The sequence below is a fragment of the Rutidosis leptorrhynchoides genome, chromosome 7, assembly GCF_046630445.1.
Source record: "Rutidosis leptorrhynchoides isolate AG116_Rl617_1_P2 chromosome 7, CSIRO_AGI_Rlap_v1, whole genome shotgun sequence".
NCBI classification, from domain to species: Eukaryota; Viridiplantae; Streptophyta; class Magnoliopsida; order Asterales; family Asteraceae; genus Rutidosis; species Rutidosis leptorrhynchoides.
The window spans coordinates 116,555,641-116,576,882 of NC_092339.1; the positions used below are offsets into that span (position 1 = coordinate 116,555,641).

Here is a 21,242-nt window from a genome sequence, read left to right on the forward strand (position 1 = left end):
TCTGTCTGTCAAGGTAATCAGGTCAGTTTTGTATTAGCGGGTCAGTTTCAGGCTGAGCCATAATGACTTGTTTAAACACATTTCTTTTTAATATCTAGAAATGCATCCAGTCATTAAAATAAACATACAAATGTTCATAAAATCCCAAAAAGAATCATATTGAACCTTTAAGATTAATTCAAGTTCAAGTTCCATATAAAAACGTCACATATTCAAATACTAGAATACGCAACAATAAACTAAAATATACTTAGTAAAGCATAAACTTAAACTTTAAAATTATAACATATTTCATAATCAATTTACCACAAGAAAATGGCTTATAACTTGCAAAAACTTAGAGTACATTAATTGGGGTAAACTAAATAAGGAAAACCTTCTCCATTTAGCCCGGAGTGTTTTAGGGGAAGAGGGAAGTAACTTCCCTCTCTGGAACATTTATATACATATATACATATATACACGAACACACACACACACATACATGTGTTTACACTTGTATAGATACATACATGTATATACACATGTGTAGACATACATGTATATACACGTGTACACATGTATATACACATGTGTACACATACATGTATTATATACATGTAAAAATACAGATGTACATATACATGTGTACATATCCATATATACATGTATATATACATTGTTGTGTCTATATACATATACATATACACATATATATAAACACACACACATAAAGAACCAACAAAATGGCAAGAAATGCGAGAATAGCATATTATAGGGATATGTAAACATATTTAATGTAATAACCATCTTATTATCTCGCTTTTGACTATAATCAAAAAACATTTACACAATTCACATGAATAGAAGAGCATCTTATTATCTCGCTTTTAACTATAATCAATAAGCATTTACGCCACTCATATATATAAAGAAGAGCAATAATACTCTCTCAATTTCATAAAAGCTATAATAGCTGTCAATTTTTCATAATCGATGTCATTACGTTACTTTCTTCTATACGAATAACGATGTTAGCTTATCCATATTTGCCCATAATAACCAAATAATAATGTTCTTGACCATCGTCAACAAGATTCCTTACTTTTTTTTTTTATTTTTTATTTTTTATGAAAAGATCTATCAAACAAACTAATAATTATCTTTCTTATAACATATGTCAATATTGTATTTTTTATAATACCGAGTAATATACCTTGCATTTATGGGATTCGGAGAGTGAATTCAATTACAAATAGAAGAAACACAAAAAATAAATAACTATAACTTTTAATTAACTATGATTATAGTAATAGAAATAATTATAGTAGTAACTATAACAATAATAATATAATAAGTCAACGATAATAAATAATATATTCACTTTATAATAGGAAGGAGCATAAAAAATTTGAATTCTAAGCTTGGCTCTAATCTACAAAAGCTATTTTACAATATATACTAATATTGTTAGTTCTTATCATTCAAAAGAACTTCTTTGCACACTCAATTTTCATCTCATCTAGAAGTTTCAACAAGGGATACTAAGAATGAGTCCTAGCCAGGTAAGCAAAGGTTCACCTCATATAAGTTTTTGTTACAAAATCTTAAGTTAATTCGCATTTTTATGTGTATAAATGTAGACTATGTTCTTTGCCTTCAATTCTTATATTTCTTATAATCAATGCATCATTTCAATAAAATATGTGTGGTAGGCACATACATCACGGCAACCTTTTAAGATTTACTTCAAATAAAAATAACTATAATGGGGAATTTCAACCCATTTGTAAAATGGGTCAACTAGGAATATATTTTAAAGCCATCAGTCCACCCATAAAAAACATGTCAAACCATTTGGCAGTTGCCATGTTTTAACCTCCTAACTTACTATATTCAGATAACTAGATTTTGCTATTTTGGATATTTTATTTAATTTTCAAAAGAAAAAAACCGGGACAAAAAGTGTTTGTGAGCCAACCAAACTTTCCATGACCCGTCCTAATAATTTACCCATTCCAATTGAATACCCAACCCAAACCACCCTTTTTAACACCTATGGCTTAGAGTTATATATATATATATATATATATATATATATATATATATATATATATATATATATATATATATATATATATATATATATATATAGACACGTACACATATATACATATAGGAATTGAATCTAGAGGGAACCTAAATTCTATAGAAATGAGGAAACCTCCAAAATCACATTAAACATTGATCGGTGTGTGTGTGTGTACATCGTACCAGTGTACTAGTCATCATATCCTTGCATTATTTGCATATAAAACAGGCTTTATGGCATGAAAGAAGGATTTTTCTAATAGGAGATGTTTAGGCTGATGTCTGTTCGTGTATATAGGTGTAATGGTATATGATCATAATAATCATTTGTTTGATCTGGAGTCTCGAATTAAAAAGATTTCATTGATCGTAGGTGGCTGGGGATATATGGTGGCTCAACTACTTTCTCGCGCAGTCTTTCTTTTTGGCATGTGGAGTGCACATGCACAAACAATGCAATAATAGTCTGAATCAATACTGCATTGACTGTCAAACGGCTGCATGCCAACACTGCTTGTCTGAAGGCACTCATTCTGATCACAGAGTAATAACGATCTACAGGCATGTCCGAAAAGACGTAGTTGCCCTCGATCAGATGAGCAGACATATTGATACCTTAAGAATACAGGTAGTTTCAGTTTCTTATGAATTAAAAACTTTTTTCTATGCTTTAGCAGTAATTCCATATTTAGACTAAAGCTTCAGTCAACTGAATGATGTAACAAACAGTAATATCACTTAAACCTAAGCAGGTGTTGTAAACGGCGGCCAAGACGGCCTACTAGTCGGTTTTATGACTAGCATGTTCCGTTTAGCCCAAAAATGTCTAATTGGTCAGTCAACGCTAAAAAGTCAAGTCAAAGATGGTCCGTGTCTTTCCGGGTCGGGTCGGAGTCCGTCAAAGTCAAGGTTGGTCAAAATTTTGATATTATTTGTACTCAGATTTTGTGCACCATACATATGTTTGAAATATATACATTTGAAATATTTATGTATGATATATATATATATATATATATATATATATATATATATATATATATATATATATTACAAAAAAGTCAACGTTAGTCAACGTCCGACTAGTCCCTGACTCGGCTGACTAGTCATTTCAAAGTCCAGGCCGACTCATCTTCATATCGCAACTTTTCCAACCTTGAACCTAAGATAGAACCCTAGATGACAGATTTTTATCCCGTATGCATGTTATAAGGCACTAATGAAATGTAAAGTTATAATGTTCATAAATATATACTTTGTGTAGTGATATTAGTCTTGTTTGTTTTATAATTGCAGCCATATATGTCTAATGGAAGGTTAACGTTGGCCCTTCATCCCCTACCCCACACCAGATCAGCCCAAATCGAACCAAATATCTGTTGCCGTACCTGCACACGCAAACTCATATCACCTAAGCACTACCATTACTGTTCCATTGCTTGCAAGGTACTGATACACGATATCTATGACTACTACTTTTTATTTTATTTTATTTTTTATAAAGATAATTACTATTAATGTTACACTCAAACTTATCATATGTTCATATATAAAATTACTTATTGTCAGGTTCTTTTCTTTTTTACACGAATTTAACTCATCAATTTTTCAAAACTACAGTTTCAGATGGAAAATGGAAAAAAGAAAACTAACAAACCAACAGTTAAACCTACTCCACCTGACAATGGTGCAGATGGTAATGGTGAAAATGGTGCTGGCAAGAATTACAAGAGGCCACGCGGGCCAAGTAGACGCAAGGGGGTCCCAATGAGGTCTCCATTATTCTAAAGCCTAAGTCGGATACAATAGTTAATCCTTTAATTAGAATGGCTAATGGCTATGGCTATAGGGACCATTTGGATTCACATTTATTTTTGTAAGTTATGAACTTTTGTATGCATCTGCCCAACAATTTGGGACATGTTCTTAGATGGATTAGATTTTGTTGGCAGTTTTAGAATATTTTGTAAGATGGTTGCAGACAACATTTTAAGTCAGATTTGCTTTTGAATATTTCATTTCCAGATTTGATTCGGTCATAATAAATTATAGATATGTCAGGTTGTAAACCAAGAACCAGGATGAACAACAATGAATACCTTAAATATATGATAAATACTTGCATACCGATATCATATATACACCAACACGATTACAATCATAAATCTAGACATATCTATATCTATACACTTGAAATTAAACCTAAACCACTATTGATGTGCTAGGAAACATAAGAGTATAGCAAACTGAGCTTTATTACTATCATTATATTTTAATATAACCATACTACTTTTCTAAAGTTTTTGACTAAATTTTACAACAACAAAAATATAAGTATATATACTTGAAATGATATTTTATTGATTTTTCTTTAGAATCAACATATTATGTAAGTTTGGAAGAAAAAAAAAATTATTAAAAAAAAATTCAAGATTTTGGAACCAAACTTGAACCATCCTGAAATTTTTTTTTTTTTTTTTTTGAGTCGAGCTCAAGCACACTTTGCGTTGAGCTAACGAGTCGAATGTTAGGAAGAGGGGATCGCCTGGACGTTGGGAGATATAAATTTGAGAGAAAAACAACTCTATTACTCACAAGAATAGATTTACAGAGTATTACAAAACTCTTACAAAAAAAAACTCTCAAGCTCACACACACTCTCTAGGTTGTGATTACACTTCTCTGAATGATTTGGGATGATTTACAACTGAGGTTTGCACCTCTATTTATAGTAAAAATTCTATGGCGGTGGAATGGTGTGAACGGAGAAGGTTGGCGGCCGTCATCATCATCAACTTTGCTACCTCCATATGAGTTGTCAAGGTTGCCTACTTTGAATATCTAGAAGGTGGGCTTCTAGATTGTAGGCTGGAAATCTTCAATTCTCCCCCTCCAGCCGAATCCACAAACATTCCAGTTATGTCTTTGCATAACTCCAACTTCTCTCGAGTCACCACCTTTGTTAACATATCTGCAGGATTCTCCTTTGTATGGATCTTCACTAGTCTCAACAGTTGTCGATCAATTACCTCGCGTATCCAATGATAGCGAATATCAATATGTTTTGTACGAGAATGGTACATGGAGTTCTTGCTCAAATCTATAGCACTTTGACTGTCACAATATACCTTGTACTCCTTTTGCTTGATTCCAAATTCTTGAAGATAACGCTTTAACCACAACATTTCTTTTCCAGCTTCTGCGGCAGCAATATACTCCGCTTCAGTTGTGGATAACGCAACACACCTCTGTAGTCTTGACTGCCATGAAACAGCTCCCCCTGCAAAAGTGTAAATGAATCCTGAAGTAGATTTCCTACTATCAGGATCTCCGGCCATATCCGCATCTGTATAGCCTTCCAAGATTGGATCAGCTCCCCCGTAACAAAGACATAGATTCGTTGTACCCTTAAGATATCTGAGAATCCATTTTACCGCATTCCAATGCTCTTTCCCGGGGTTGGAGAGAAAACGACTCACTGTTCCCACTGCGTGAGCAATATCGGGCCTCGTACACACCATTGCATACATCAAACTTCCAACAGCCGAAGAATATGGTACTGACGACATCTCCCCAATCTCTTCCTTGGATGAGGGACAAGAACTCTTACTTAACTTGAAATGGTTGGCTAATGGAATGCTAACAGGTTTAGCATTGTTCATATTGAAACGTGAAAGCACTCGTTCAATATACTTCTCCTGAGATAGCCATAACCTTTTATTCTTCCTGTCTCGAGTTATCTGCATTCCCAAAACTTGTTGAGCCTGTCCTAAGTCTTTCATGTCAAAAGACTTCGAGAGTTCCTTCTTCAGCTGGTCGATCTTCGTTGCATCTTTCCCTACGATCAAAATATCGTCTACATATAGTAGAAGAGCAACGAAATCTCCTCCAGAAAACTTCTGAATGTAGACACACTCATCTGCTGCAGTTTTCTTGTACCCGTGACTCACCATGCACGAGTCAAACTTCTTGTACCACTGCCTAGGTGCCTGCTTCAAACCATACAAACTTTTCTTCAGCTTGCATACGAGGTTATCTCCTGAAACCTCAAAACCTTCCGGCTGCTCCATGTAAATTTCTTCATGTAAATCTCCATGAAGAAAAGCTGTCTTTACATCCATCTGTTCAAGCTCCAAGTTCATACTTGCGACCAATCCAAGTATGACTCTAATTGAAGTCATCTTGACTACTGGTGAAAATATCTCGTCAAAATCAATCCCTTTCTTCTGTTGGAATCCTTTGACTACAAGTCGTGCTTTGTATTTCACCACTTTTCCACTACCATCCTTTTTCAGCTTGAACACCCATTTATTTTTCAGTGCCTTCTTCCCGCGTGGAAGTTCTACAATCTCATAAGTTTGATTTTTCTGCAGAGAATCCATCTCATCCTGCATTGCGAGCAACCATTTTTCTTTATCCTTATGAGTTACTGCTTCATGAAAACTCTCCGGTTCTCCATCTTCAGTAAGTAGAAGGTACTCGGATTCTGGATATCTACTCGATGGAATCCGACCTCGTTCAGATCTACGAACTTCTGGAACATTCTGAGGAGATCCACCATCATCTTGACCTTGTGATGGTTCTGGAACGTCTGGCAGATGGGGTTGTGGCTCCCCCTGCTCAGCACCGTCATTTTTCTCATTATCTTCTACTTCTGGCATTTCTTCTTGCACTGAAAATTCATTTCTCATGAATGATTCCGTTGTTGCCTCTGGCACCTGAGCAGCAACATTTGTCTTCTGAGATATTGTGGGCTTTTCAATATCTTCTATTGTCTGGCTTTCATGGAACACTACGTCCCTACTTCTGATCACTTTTTTCTCCTTTGGATCCCATAATCTGTATCCAAATTCTTCATCTCCATAGCCTATGAATATGCATGGAGTGGTCCTTGCATCCAGCTTCTGCCTGAGCTCCTTGGATACATGTGCGTACGCCAAACATCCAAATACTCTTAAGTGAGAGTATGATGGATCCTTTCCAGACCAAAGTTTCTCCGGAACTTCAAAATTCAGTGGTACTGATGGAGATCGGTTGATCAAATAACAAGCGGCTCTGACTGCTTCTCCCCAGAATGGCTTTGGCAGCTTAGCCATACTGAGCATGCTCCGAACACGTTCCATGATTGTTCGGTTCATTCTTTCTGCTATACCATTATGTTGAGGGGTACGTGGGACCGTCTTCTCATGTCGGATGCCATTTGATCTGCAATAGGCATCGAACTGCCTGGAAGAGTATTCACCGCCGTTGTCGGATCGAAGACACTTTAACTTCTTTCCTGTCTCACGTTCTACCATGACATGGAACTATTTGAAGTAATCGAACACCTGGTCCTTCGTCCGTAAGAAATATACCCACACCTTTCGAGAAGTATCATCGATAAACGTCAGAAAGTATCGATTGCCGCCAATTGATTCAACCTCCAAGGGATCGCAAACATCAGAGTGTACCAGACTGAGTAACTCTGATTTTTTCGTTGAAGAGGAATTAAACGAGACTCTATGCTGCTTACCAAACAGACAATGATTGCAAGGATCTAGTGCAGCATCCTTGTCTACATTGATAAGCTCCTTCTTTATTAGGGTAGACAACCCTTTCTCACTCATGTGACCGAGTCTCTGGTGCCATAAATTTTGTGAAGCCTCTTTTTCTGCAACATTAATACTGTCTATGCAGATCTTCACATGAGTCTTGTACAGTGTAACGACCCGACCAAAACCGTTATTGACGGCGCCGTTAACTTAGGTCCCGTTGCGTGGTCGTAGTCCCTATATGAGACTCGTTTGACCAAAATTATGTCGCATTCATTTGAAAGGTACAAGACTTGCAAGTTTAGTTTACAAAACCGTTCGACAACAAGTCTAAGTTTACATAAGTCATAAAGTATAAATGAAATAACTTGCGACATAATTAGTTTAAAAACACAGTTGCTGTAAATAGCGTAAGTATGTAAACAAAAGTTTGAATCCAAAGGTGCTATCACTAGCGTATGCATGTATGTATGCTTGACCCCAAGCAAGAAATCAAAGTGTGCGGAAGCATGTATCAAGTAGCCGAGTATGAACCTGAGAAACATATAGAAAACTGTCAACGAAAAACGTTGGTGAAATCATAGGTGTTTGTAAACGTTGTTTTGAACCACAAGATTTAGTATTCCCATAGTTGATTATCAAAATCGTTTGCATTCCAAAAGTATTGTTCGCGAGCACCCAATTATCAAGACTTAACGTTTCCTCCCATAGAACCCCATCACAATAGTGTTAGAACATACACTGTTTCCCGAAAATATATTTCATCCGTAGACGGTAGCGAACCGTCCGTAATGAGGGTTTGTCAAACCCGTATGGCCACACAATATAAGTTCTCGCTTACACCCTGCAAGTGTAACTAATGATAATCGAATTGAGGATTTTTGTTCTAACTCGCTGTGGAATGTTTGTTTTCCTTGTACTTGTGTTCAAAGTATAAAAGCAAGTAGTACAAAATGTAACAAAGTATATGTTTCTCAGCCCACAATTTAAAAGTATAAAAAGTTGTTGAAAAGGTGGGACTATGATCTCACCTCGAGTGCACGAGTATAAAAGTACTTCAACAAGTAAACGTGTGCATGAAAGTTGCTTAGCCTTGACCTAAACAAGTAAGTTATATCAATTAACCGGTTACGACACAAGGTCGGGTGAAATGTGTTCAATTAGTCCTATGGCTCGTTACGACTCGATTAAGTATAGCATGTGAATCACGTTGTCAAGTTTCATGCAAGAATCAAGTATAAAAGCATGTTAGAACGATTGTATAAAAGTTTGGTTAAGTTTGACTAAAAGTCAAACTTGGTCAAAGTCAACGAAAAAGTCAACACGTTCGGGTCGGGTCCCGAACTATTTTTCTATGCTAGTTATTCATATATAAGCATGTTAAAACAAGTTGCATGTAAATTGGAGGTCTAGAACATGTCAAACATTTTTAGTAAAAAGGTCAAGGGAAACAGAATCTGGACGCGGCTTATGTCGCGCCGCGGCCAGGCCTGTCGCGCCGCGACAATGGCCGTGGCCTGGTCCCAGGCCTGTTTCACTTGTTCAAGGCTTGGTAAAATTTCAAACAAACGCAAAACTCAAACCGTAAACAATTAGAAAGCGTATCTTATACCGTTGGAAAGCTCTTTTGACAAGGAACACAACTAAACATGTTTCATCAAACAAAAACAACATTTTCCATAACCGATTTCTCGTCAAGTGATCATTTAAAAGTCCATTTTCAAAGTTTCAAGTTCATCAATTGCATTTTAAGTTTCGGGAATCCAATTCACACATATGATATGCCGTTTCGAAGGTAATGAAGCATACATTACTACTAAACACTAACAATTAACATTCCATGGCATTTAAGCATCCAAAAGTTCATGTCAAGAACTATCAAACCCTAGTCAAACATCAAAAGAAATCATTAATCGGGTTTTTGAAGTTTTCTTAATCAACCTACACATCAAAATGTAGCTAATGATACTAGTAACACAATTAAAACATGCACTTTAACAATCTAACAACATTAACTCATCCAAAATCAAGGATTAAGCAAACCCATTTCAAAAACTCAAACTAGTTACTCCAAACCACAAATCGAGCAAACAAAACATATATTCATGTTACACACGAGCCATAGACACTAACTAACACAATTTCAAGTATATAAAACGAATTTAGAGAAATTTAGTGTTTTAGAAATGTTACCCAAAATGGATGAAATTGGTACCAAATCGAAGAGGATGATGAGAGGATCACGAATATGTAATTTGTTTTGAAGTTTGCTTCCCGATCCGAATTTAGATGATGAATTATGTTTGTGTTCTTGAGAGAAAAAAAAAAAGAAAGAAAGAGAGATGGAGGGATTGAATGGTGGTGATTGGGGTGGACTAGTTGACCTAGTCAACTAGTTTGCCCCGTGTCAATTTTAGTCCCTCGAGTTTAGAAGCGGGTGCGGGATTTAACCAAACGAATATTTTAAAAACGCTCGAGTAGACGAGTGATGTTATAATTAAATAACGAGAATATTATAAACGTTAGTCAACGGAAATTGGGAATTTAAATAGCGAAAGATATTATTTAAAAAAAAAAGACGGTGTTAAAAATAAATTTAACGGAAAAACGCGGGATGTTACATTATCCACACCTCAAAAGAAATTTCGTCCCGAAATTTAGTTGGAAGTAGTAGTTGTTGAATCTTACTCGAGATCTTGCGTTGTAAATTCTACGAATAAGTGAAGGTACGTCCTTGAGTATTTCCACGAATTTTGACGGTCGGGATCATATGTTGTTTTAAGGTTTGGCTTCCATGATTCATGGTTTCAATCGGTCCTCCTAGGAAGTGAGGTTTATCGTCGATAGTGAGTTCATCAAAGGAGATAACAAGTTCTCGTTTCGCAAAACACGTCTTTGAGTTGATACATCGAATGTAGGATAAACGGAGACTCAAAATGAGTCGGAAAATCTAAACGGCTAGCGACGGGTCCAAAACACCCCAAGAATTTAAAGGATCAAAATATCGCGGATTTAGCTTCCTACGTTTTCCCGAAACGGATTGCACCTTTCCAAGGTGCGACTTTTAACGTTACGCGGTTTTCCACATGGAATTTGAAAAGTTTACGTCTAACATCGACATAGCTCTGTTGGCGACTACGGGCCGTCTCGAGTCTTTCTTGGATCTGAACGATCTTAACGATTATTTCATGAATGAGTGCGAGTCGGTTGATTTTCTTATCATTTACTTAGTTCTACAAAAGGAGAATGACGTTTCCGGTCATATAAGATTTCAAAAGGTGTGACGTTAAGACTTGAATGATAACCATCGTTGTAAGAGAATTTGGTTAGAAGCAAAGATTTTTCTCAAGAAATTTTGAAGTCGATAACACGAACTCGTATTATGGTTTCCAAGGTTTGAATCGAATGTTTGTTTGGTCATTCGAGATGCGGTTGATGTGTTGTACTCATGTTTAAACGTGGTCCCGAGGCTTTTTGTAGAGCACTCCGAAATCTAGAAGTGAAACAAGAATCTCGATCCGAAACGAAGTATATCTCCTCAAGATATATTTTGAACAAGTTTTTGTTTCTCAAGAATTTTCGCGCAGCGGAAGATTTATCGATTTCCGAAAACGTTCATTAGGACTATTCTCCCTCGTGGTGAATACTTGTATAATGTGAAGAGTCTCTCTCTCCATTGAGAATTTTGATAAAAGATTTCCTTATACGGAAGTACGAGTGTAATGCGAGAGAAGTTTCCGCCTCGATGTGAGCATATCAAGCATGTTGTAGTTCGTCGATAAAACTGTGCGAAAACAAAATAGTATACACGTGTAACATACGTCTGATATTGAAAGAATTTGCCATTCATTTGGAAGCATAAATATGGTTCGACAATAATCGAAGATGTGTCCCGGGTATGGTTGTTATCAGTATTCTCGGAGTTTTCAGATGTCCAAACATGAATAGATGAAGTCATGTACATGGCACATGGTGGTGATTAGGTTGATCGAGCCCAATCACCATCACGAGTCATTAGAACTTTGGTATGGCTTACCGTAATATAACCACGTTGATCGAGTGTCGTTATATTACGCTAACTCATACCTCCATTCCCACATCACTCCATAACATCAAGTTCGTGTAACTGTGAAGATCTAGAATGAACAAAGTGTAACGACGTCTCAAACGTGACTCGTATTAAATCGAAAGAATTTCTGCAACTCTAAGGAAGCGTTCCCCGAGGGAAGTGTATAAATGATTGTTCACGTCAATGCGGTTCGAGTCAGACAATAATGTATTTAGGTATGAAAGGAGTAACGAGTCATGATAACAAGTAGTACGCAACCGTAGTGATAAACAGTGATGACGATACTCATCTAGAGTGGTGGTGGTAACTTTACAACACTTGTGGATAGTAAGCTGAGACGGGGTGGATAACAACCAAGGAGTCAGAATTCCCGAACTAGAGTGACTAACGAAGTCGTGGTCATCCATACGCGTATGAACCTTGAATTCACGTGTGTTACCAAAAAGTGGCGGAATACGAGTTCGTATGATGAAGGTTGGGTACCATTAAAAAGTTTGATTAAGAATGATTCAAGTATAATGCACAAGTAGTCAAGTAAGTGCTATCTATAGCAAATGTATGTCAGAATGCAATGGCTAACTATCCGGTTGTAGTCTAGATTCACTAATGCGTCCTAACGACTCTGTCAGACACACTAATGCACATCCTAGATCCCTACAACCAACGCTCTGATACCACTTGTAACGACCCGACCAAAACCGTTATTGACGGCGCCGTTAACTTAGGTCCCGTTGCGTGGTCGTAGTCCCTATATGAGACTCGTTTGACCAAAATTATGTCGCATTCATTTGAAAGGTACAAGACTTGCAAGTTTAGTTTACAAAACCGTTCGACAACAAGTCTAAGTTTACATAAGTCATAAAGTATAAATGAAATAACTTGCGACATAATTAGTTTAAAAACACAGTTGCTGTAAATAGCGTAAGTATGTAAACAAAAGTTTGAATCCAAAGGTGCTATCACTAGCGTATGCATGTATGTATGCTTGACCCCAAGCAAGAAATCAAAGTGTGCGGAAGCATGTATCAAGTAGCCGAGTATGAACCTGAGAAACATATAGAAAACTGTCAACGAAAAACGTTGGTGAAATCATAGGTGTTTGTAAACGTTGTTTTGAACCACAAGATTTAGTATTCCCATAGTTGATTATCAAAATCGTTTGCATTCCAAAAGTATTGTTCGCGAGCACCCAATTATCAAGACTTAACGTTTCCTCCCATAGAACCCCATCACAATAGTGTTAGAACATACACTGTTTCCCGAAAATATATTTCATCCGTAGACGGTAGCGAACCGTCCGTAATGAGGGTTTGTCAAACCCGTATGGCCACACAATATAAGTTCTCGCTTACACCCTGCAAGTGTAACTAATGATAATCGAATTGAGGATTTTTGTTCTAACTCGCTGTGGAATGTTTGTTTTCCTTGTACTTGTGTTCAAAGTATAAAAGCAAGTAGTACAAAATGTAACAAAGTATATGTTTCTCAGCCCACAATTTAAAAGTATAAAAAGTTGTTGAAAAGGTGGGACTATGATCTCACCTCGAGTGCACGAGTATAAAAGTACTTCAACAAGTAAACGTGTGCATGAAAGTTGCTTAGCCTTGACCTAAACAAGTAAGTTATATCAATTAACCGGTTACGACACAAGGTCGGGTGAAATGTGTTCAATTAGTCCTATGGCTCGTTACGACTCGATTAAGTATAGCATGTGAATCACGTTGTCAAGTTTCATGCAAGAATCAAGTATAAAAGCATGTTAGAACGATTGTATAAAAGTTTGGTTAAGTTTGACTAAAAGTCAAACTTGGTCAAAGTCAACGAAAAAGTCAACACGTTCGGGTCGGGTCCCGAACTATTTTTCTATGCTAGTTATTCATATATAAGCATGTTAAAACAAGTTGCATGTAAATTGGAGGTCTAGAACATGTCAAACATTTTTAGTAAAAAGGTCAAGGGAAACAGAATCTGGACGCGGCTTATGTCGCGCCGCGGCCAGGCCTGTCGCGCCGCGACAATGGCCGTGGCCTGGTCCCAGGCCTGTTTCACTTGTTCAAGGCTTGGTAAAATTTCAAACAAACGCAAAACTCAAACCGTAAACAATTAGAAAGCGTATCTTATACCGTTGGAAAGCTCTTTTGACAAGGAACACAACTAAACATGTTTCATCAAACAAAAACAACATTTTCCATAACCGATTTCTCGTCAAGTGATCATTTAAAAGTCCATTTTCAAAGTTTCAAGTTCATCAATTGCATTTTAAGTTTCGGGAATCCAATTCACACATATGATATGCCGTTTCGAAGGTAATGAAGCATACATTACTACTAAACACTAACAATTAACATTCCATGGCATTTAAGCATCCAAAAGTTCATGTCAAGAACTATCAAACCCTAGTCAAACATCAAAAGAAATCATTAATCGGGTTTTTGAAGTTTTCTTAATCAACCTACACATCAAAATGTAGCTAATGATACTAGTAACACAATTAAAACATGCACTTTAACAATCTAACAACATTAACTCATCCAAAATCAAGGATTAAGCAAACCCATTTCAAAAACTCAAACTAGTTACTCCAAACCACAAATCGAGCAAACAAAACATATATTCATGTTACACACGAGCCATAGACACTAACTAACACAATTTCAAGTATATAAAACGAATTTAGAGAAATTTAGTGTTTTAGAAATGTTACCCAAAATGGATGAAATTGGTACCAAATCGAAGAGGATGATGAGAGGATCACGAATATGTAATTTGTTTTGAAGTTTGCTTCCCGATCCGAATTTAGATGATGAATTATGTTTGTGTTCTTGAGAGAAAAAAAAAAAGAAAGAAAGAGAGATGGAGGGATTGAATGGTGGTGATTGGGGTGGACTAGTTGACCTAGTCAACTAGTTTGCCCCGTGTCAATTTTAGTCCCTCGAGTTTAGAAGCGGGTGCGGGATTTAACCAAACGAATATTTTAAAAACGCTCGAGTAGACGAGTGATGTTATAATTAAATAACGAGAATATTATAAACGTTAGTCAACGGAAATTGGGAATTTAAATAGCGAAAGATATTATTTAAAAAAAAAAAGACGGTGTTAAAAATAAATTTAACGGAAAAACGCGGGATGTTACATACAGTGTGCCACAAATGTGTCCTCGAGCGAATATCATAGCACCTCTTGACAATTTCCATTTGCCTCTACTGAAATGACTATCATAGCCCTGTTTATCGAGAGCTACTCCGGAAAGTAAATTCAGCCGAAGATCTGGCACATGGCGGACATCCTTCAAAGTGATTGTGCTCCCGGAACTTGTGTTTATCTTAACATCACCAATTCCGACAATCTCAGCGGAACTGGAATTTCCCATCTTCACAGCTCCAAAGTCTCCAGCTTTGTATGTTGTGAAGTATTCCTTGTATGGAGTCACGTGGTAGGAAGCTGCAGTATCTACCACCCATTCTGTGTCTTCTCGTGAGACGTGAAGGCATGTCTCATCATGGGTTGAACAATAAGCTACATCACCTGTGATAGCAACTAATGTTTCTCCACCCTTATTCTTCGGCTGTGAACTGCTTTGACCTTGTTCCTCTTTTAATCTATAGCAGTTCTTCTTCATATGTCCCTCTAATCCACAATGATGGCATTTATATGTTGGTTTTCTGCCATCAGCTGACCTGCCCCTGCTCTTGCTTCTGCCTCTCCATTTATTTTTGCTACTCATTCGCTGTCTCCCCCGATTCTCTGTGACAAAGGCATGGGTCTGATCTGTGCCCATGTCCTTTCTCCTTGCCTCTTCACTGAATAGGGCATCCTTGACCATTGACATGGTAAGTTTGCCATTCGGTGCTGAGTTGCTGAGTGTTACTACCAGCGTTTCCCAACTATCGGGAAGGGAACTAAGTAGCAGTAGCGCCTGAACTTCATCGCCAAGCGGCATCTCTACAGACGATAACTGGTTGACCAAGTTCTGAAACTCACTGGTATGCTCGGCAACTGAAGTTCCACTTTTGAGCTTCATGTTGACTAAACGCCTCATCAGCAGGGCTTTATTCCGAGCAGTCTTGGCCTGGTACATGTCCTCCAACTTTTTCCAGAGGACATATGCGTCTGTCTCTTGTGCAACATGGTGGAAGACACTATGATCAATCCATTGACGGATCTGACCAATAGTTTTTCGGTTTGATTTCTTCCACTCTTTCTCTTTGGCAGAATCAGGGTTTATTCCCTTCAATTCAATAGGATCGAACAAATCCTTACAGCTGAGGAGATCTTCCATCCGAGGTTTCCACAGCGTGTAGTTTGTTGCTGTGAGCATAATCATAGCTCCGGAAGATGATGTTGACTCTTCTAGGGACATTATCACCTTAAAAATATTTTTTCAACACAAACGGGGTTGAATTGTAGAAAACAGATATCACCGTTACGTCCGGAACGGTTGAAAATGGTGGAATAGACACTTCGCGGCTTAAATTCCACTTACGGGGCAAAATTATAATTTTTATAAACTTCAGGGACCAAGAATGAAATTCTGAAAATTTCAGGGACCAAAGTGTAAAATTTCAGAATTGCTACAGTACCGCTACAGTACTGCTACAGTCGTCTCCGGCAAAAATTCCGGCACCGGTCGTCTTCTCCGGCGAGATTCCGGCGAGTTGACCAAACTTTGACCGCGTTTTCTGGGCTCGTTATAACTCCGTTTAAGTCGCCGTTTTTTGCGTTGGACTCGGTTCGACGAGACGAATCCAATGGTACACTCAAAATTGAATTTTGAGAAAACTTCAGAAGACCCAAAAACTCAACCAACGTCTCTAACCAAGCTCTTGATACCACTTGTTAGGAAGAGGGGATTGCCTGGACGTTGGGAGATATAAATTTAAGAGAAAAACAACTCTATTACTCATAAGAATAGATTTACAGAGTATTACAAAACTCTTAAAAAAAAAAACTCTCAAGCTCACACACACTCTCTAGGTTGTGATTACACTTCTCTGAATGATTTGGGATGATTTACAACTGAGGTTTGCACCTCTATTTATAGTAAAAATTCTATGGCGGTGGAATGGTGTGAACGGAGAAGGTTGGCGGCCGTCATCATCATCAACTTTGCTACCTCCATATGAGTTGTCAAGGTTGCCTACTTTGAATATCTAGAAGGTGGGCTTCTAGATTGTAGGCTGGAAATCTTCATCGAACTCGAGTTGATCCTAAATGCTCATGTTGTTCGAGCACCCGATTGAGCTCACGCGATTAAACCCTTATTGGTATCAGGGTCAACAATAAAATCGTTTATAGGGCATTAACCCTGCTAGTTGATTTAAAACAAACTTTAATCATTTCTTAATTTTTTCGTAATAACTATAGGTTTTGTCTATTATTTTTATTTGTACGACTCGCGAGACACCTCATTTTTAGATTTATTATTATTCAAAACTAATGAGTAGACTTATGACAAATGAAGACCAACAACAAGTGTACCCAATGTCGTGTATGCAATAGATGAGGTAGGTGTGATGTACGCCCGTTCCTCTACACCTACATAGTTTCTAAATTATGTGATATCACAATATTCATTTTCACAATATATAATAATATATACCTCGGCTAAAGTCTGTTAATTTAGACAAAGCTTGATAACTCAACAAGCCTTAAAGGTTTAGACTCTAGCTCGGCTCGGGAAAGGCTCATTTTGGTTAGCATAATATTTTTTTGAAAAACTGAATTATGTCAAATGAAATTGAATATGAAAGAACAGGAACTTGCAATAAGTTGTATATTTGAACTTAGATGTGTCATGCGTCCGTGATTCCAGTTAATAGAAAATGAATTAATCGAGTTACTAATATTAATCATAAATAATCTAAAAGTAGAGGTTTAAAGTAAATGTGAATAAAACAATTTATTATTTGATAAGCATAAATATATTTCTAATTAGATAAAAATTTAAGGTTACATAACATCTTTGATATTTAAAGTACTTTTTGAATTTTTCATTATATTTATGAATTCATTTTGAATATTGAATTACGATTGTAATAATAAAAATTAAATGTAATCTACTATATCAAATTTCAATAACAATTACTAATATAACAATATATACAACAACAACAAAACCCAATACCACATAAGTGGTGTATGGAGAGGTGAGATGTAGACAATCCTTCTCCTATCCGGGAATAAAGACAAGTCATTTCTCCACCCAGAGTGAAAACACTCTCAAAAGTGGAGAAAATCATCCCTCTCTCTGTTCGACGGATAGAGAGATTGCTTCCGAGTGGACCTCCGGCCAATAAGTAGGAATTTTTTTTAAAAAAATAAGATTTAATTAAAATTTAGACGCCATGAAAATGGTAAAATCAAATTTCCATGGGTTTTAAATCTTGCCTGAAATTTGATTTAGGCTCTTAGAGTCAGTCAAGTCGCCAATAAATCGACGCTAACTGTCGACTCAATAACTAGAGCCTGAAATATATTAACATTAACACTTTAAATATGATACAATAACACTTTAAATATAATACAATAAGGTAATATAATTATACATTATATTGTATAATAGTAAATAGTAATTAATTATAGGACATTATAATAGATCTAAATAGATACAATGTGTAATATAAATATTATTATAAAAAATTAAGTTATATTATAGGGAAACTCAAAAGAAAATAATAATTAATAATAATATATTACTTAATAAATATAGATATTATAAATATAATAGAAAGCAATAATCAAAGAATTTTTTTTTATCAAAATTATGTATTCCAATGGAAACATCTCATCCAAATATTTGAGTCTGTAAATCATGGAATTCAAAGGATTCGATATTCTTACATTTTGCCTATCAAGTAACCCATCCTTAAAATAAATTCAAATACCTACAAATTTTCTAAACTAGACATAGCCTAAACATTCTATTATTTGTAACACTGCTGCAAATTATCATTTCCTTAATTCACAATTTGAATATCAAATAAATATTATAATAATAATAATTCTCAATATATTATGTTTGGCAATAATAGATATACATTTATGTATGTCACATATAGAGAAGACAAAAAACTACATTCCCAAGAAGTAAACATAATAATATTCCTATGTCCAAGTCATTTTATAAGTTTATTTAGCATATATAAAGTTACATTACCATATACGCACATTCTTTACATTAAATGATAATAAAGGTATTAAGTATAATCCCCAAGGATCCTTACTTTTTCATATAAAATATGTTTTTTTCATATAAAATATATTCTTTTCATATGAAATTTGTTTTGGATATTTTTTTAATCTTTACTACAAAATGTATAACTAGTCAAACAACTTTTTATACATTAATTGTGTTTAATTATGAGATTACAATTAATTATTAAAGAAATCAACCAATTAAAAAAAAAAAAAGAGCCTAAACTTTATTCTTACTAAGGTATGAATACAAGAGTGAATATAAAATAAAGAAGTTCAAATCATTTCTCCTCCTAACCCCTACTTCATTTCAAGTGGTGTCAAGATGAATGCTAATGAGGTATGTGTTTCATCTAATGGTATTTGTTGTTTATTTAAAACAATCATAAATTTAGGTAATATGTATCTAAACCTTTTTATCTACAACTAACATATTTGAAGTACATTTTGTATTTTGCAACAAAAATTATTGTTGGTTAATTGTTGCACTTGAAACAAAACTCTTGATAAAAACTTGCTACTTGAGCACAGAATATACTTTTAATTTTAATATAGATATAGATATAGATATAGATAATAACAAGTGGTAAAATTAAAATGAGAATCTTTAAATAACTCAATCAGAATCATATGGTTATCTTTTGTTGCATCAAATGGGTAAAAAATGTTGCTCTTAACATGAAACCCTTTAGATTATAATATGCTTGTCTAGCCGCTTTGAGGGTCTAGTTTTATATAGATATAACCATTGTTGTAAATTTCGGCCGACACGTCGGTTGGAGACTAACCTATCCCATTTCGCCCAAAAATGCCTAAAAAGTCGGGTCAAAGTCGGACTGAGTCGGTCAAAGTCAAAGTTGGTCAAAATTTTAATATTTTATAAATTTAGATTTTGTGCCTCATATTTATGTTTGATATATTTATCTGTAATATATGTGTGTGTATATATATGTTTTAACTTTATTTATTTTTAGAAGTGAACGTTTGTCAATGATATACTCGTCCCTGACTCGACCGACTCTTCCCTCCAAGGCCTCAACCGACTCGTGACTTTTACAGCATTGAATATAACTAGAAGGGGCACCTTTAGCCCATTACAAAAAATATAGGTCAATTGGTAAAAAAAAATTTAGATAAAAAAAAAAAAAAAAAAAAAACTGGTCAAATGGTCTACAAAAACTCTCAAAACTAGAATGGTTACCACCTACGTTACTTTGTTTTAGTTGATAAAGTTTTAAGAAAGTGTTTGGTGGTTTATGTAGTATTTCTACACCCTTCATGTGTTTTACAATGTGTTAACAATATTTGAAATCTTGTGCCGGACTTATTTTTAAGGTTAGTCCCTCTAAATTAAGTTAGAAAGTTCTACATATGTACACTTTCCTTTTTATTTTAGTGGGTTTCCAATGTTAACTTAGTAAAATAAATGTTTTCCTAATCATGATATAGTCACTTATTTCATAGACTACTTGTTCATTTATTTGTGATCTGTTAATTTTGAACATAGTAAGTGATTTTGATGTTTTACTATACAACTTGGCGAATCTAGTGTCAATTCATGAAAAATTTATTATAAGATACAGTATTTCGTCCTTATGTTCTAGAAACCAACATGTCTTAGTGTTGTGTCCTGAACAACAGCGCTCACCTTTATGTTGGCATCATAGTTTGCCTAACATGTCACGGTTACAAAGTTCTATAAAGTAACTTCTCAACTAATGATGTATTAATATTTTGTGGTATAATACAATTTCCAACAAATTATAATACGTCGAGTGAGCAATTTAATAGATGACACTCTAAAATCTTATGATACAAGAATTTTTATGTAACATCAGCGAGTGATAATGTGGTGTGTAGTGTGAAATTATAGATGCATTAAAAACTTTAACAACTGAATACAGTTTGAGGTGACTTACGGTTGAGCGTCAAGAATATGTATTTCTCCACGTCAGGTAGTTTCCAAGATGTGAGTCTTCAAATGAACTGCAGGATTAAATTAGATGTATTAATGCATGCAAACAAAACGAATATATATATATATATACAATTATGTACAAATGGAGACTCTACCGAAGAAATGTAGTTGTATAGTAAGTGATAATTAAAAGGAGGCATTTTATCGTATATACCCTTATTAACTAGTCAAATATCATATTTACCCACTTAATTATTAAAATATCATATATATACAGTGGCGGATCCAGGAAATTTTTTCACCGGGGGCGAAATTTTTTTTAAAACGTAGGGAATTTTTTTTTGCAAAATATATAGTTTTTGGGACAAAATATATAGTTTTTTGAGCAAAATTTGAAGGTTTTTGGGCAAAATACGAAGGTTTTGGGGCAAAATATGAAGGGTTTGGGGCAAAAAAAAAT

At 35.4% G+C, this 21,242-nt stretch overlaps 1 protein-coding gene across 1 annotated transcript; it reads left to right on the forward strand.

The window, feature by feature from the left end:
- The first annotated feature begins 1,529 nt into the window (after positions 1-1,529).
- Positions 1,530-3,858, forward strand: LOC139859543 (protein RGF1 INDUCIBLE TRANSCRIPTION FACTOR 1-like). Its single transcript, XM_071848322.1, has 4 exons — positions 1,530-1,544; positions 2,444-2,698; positions 3,367-3,516; positions 3,691-3,858. The coding sequence occupies exons 1-4, from the start codon at positions 1,530-1,532 to the stop codon at positions 3,856-3,858; spliced, it is 588 nt and encodes a 195-aa protein (XP_071704423.1).
- Positions 3,859-21,242: the final 17,384 nt, after the last annotated feature.

What these genes read in the sequence shown, in the direction of transcription:
- LOC139859543 (XM_071848322.1), top strand. An exon ending in TTGATACCTTAAGAATACAG is followed by an intron (nt 2,699 to 3,366) that starts GTAGTTTCAGTT and finishes TTATAATTGCAG; the next exon opens with CCATATATGTCTAATGGAAG. An exon ending in ACTGTTCCATTGCTTGCAAG is followed by an intron (nt 3,517 to 3,690) that starts GTACTGATACAC and finishes TCAAAACTACAG; the next exon opens with TTTCAGATGGAAAATGGAAA.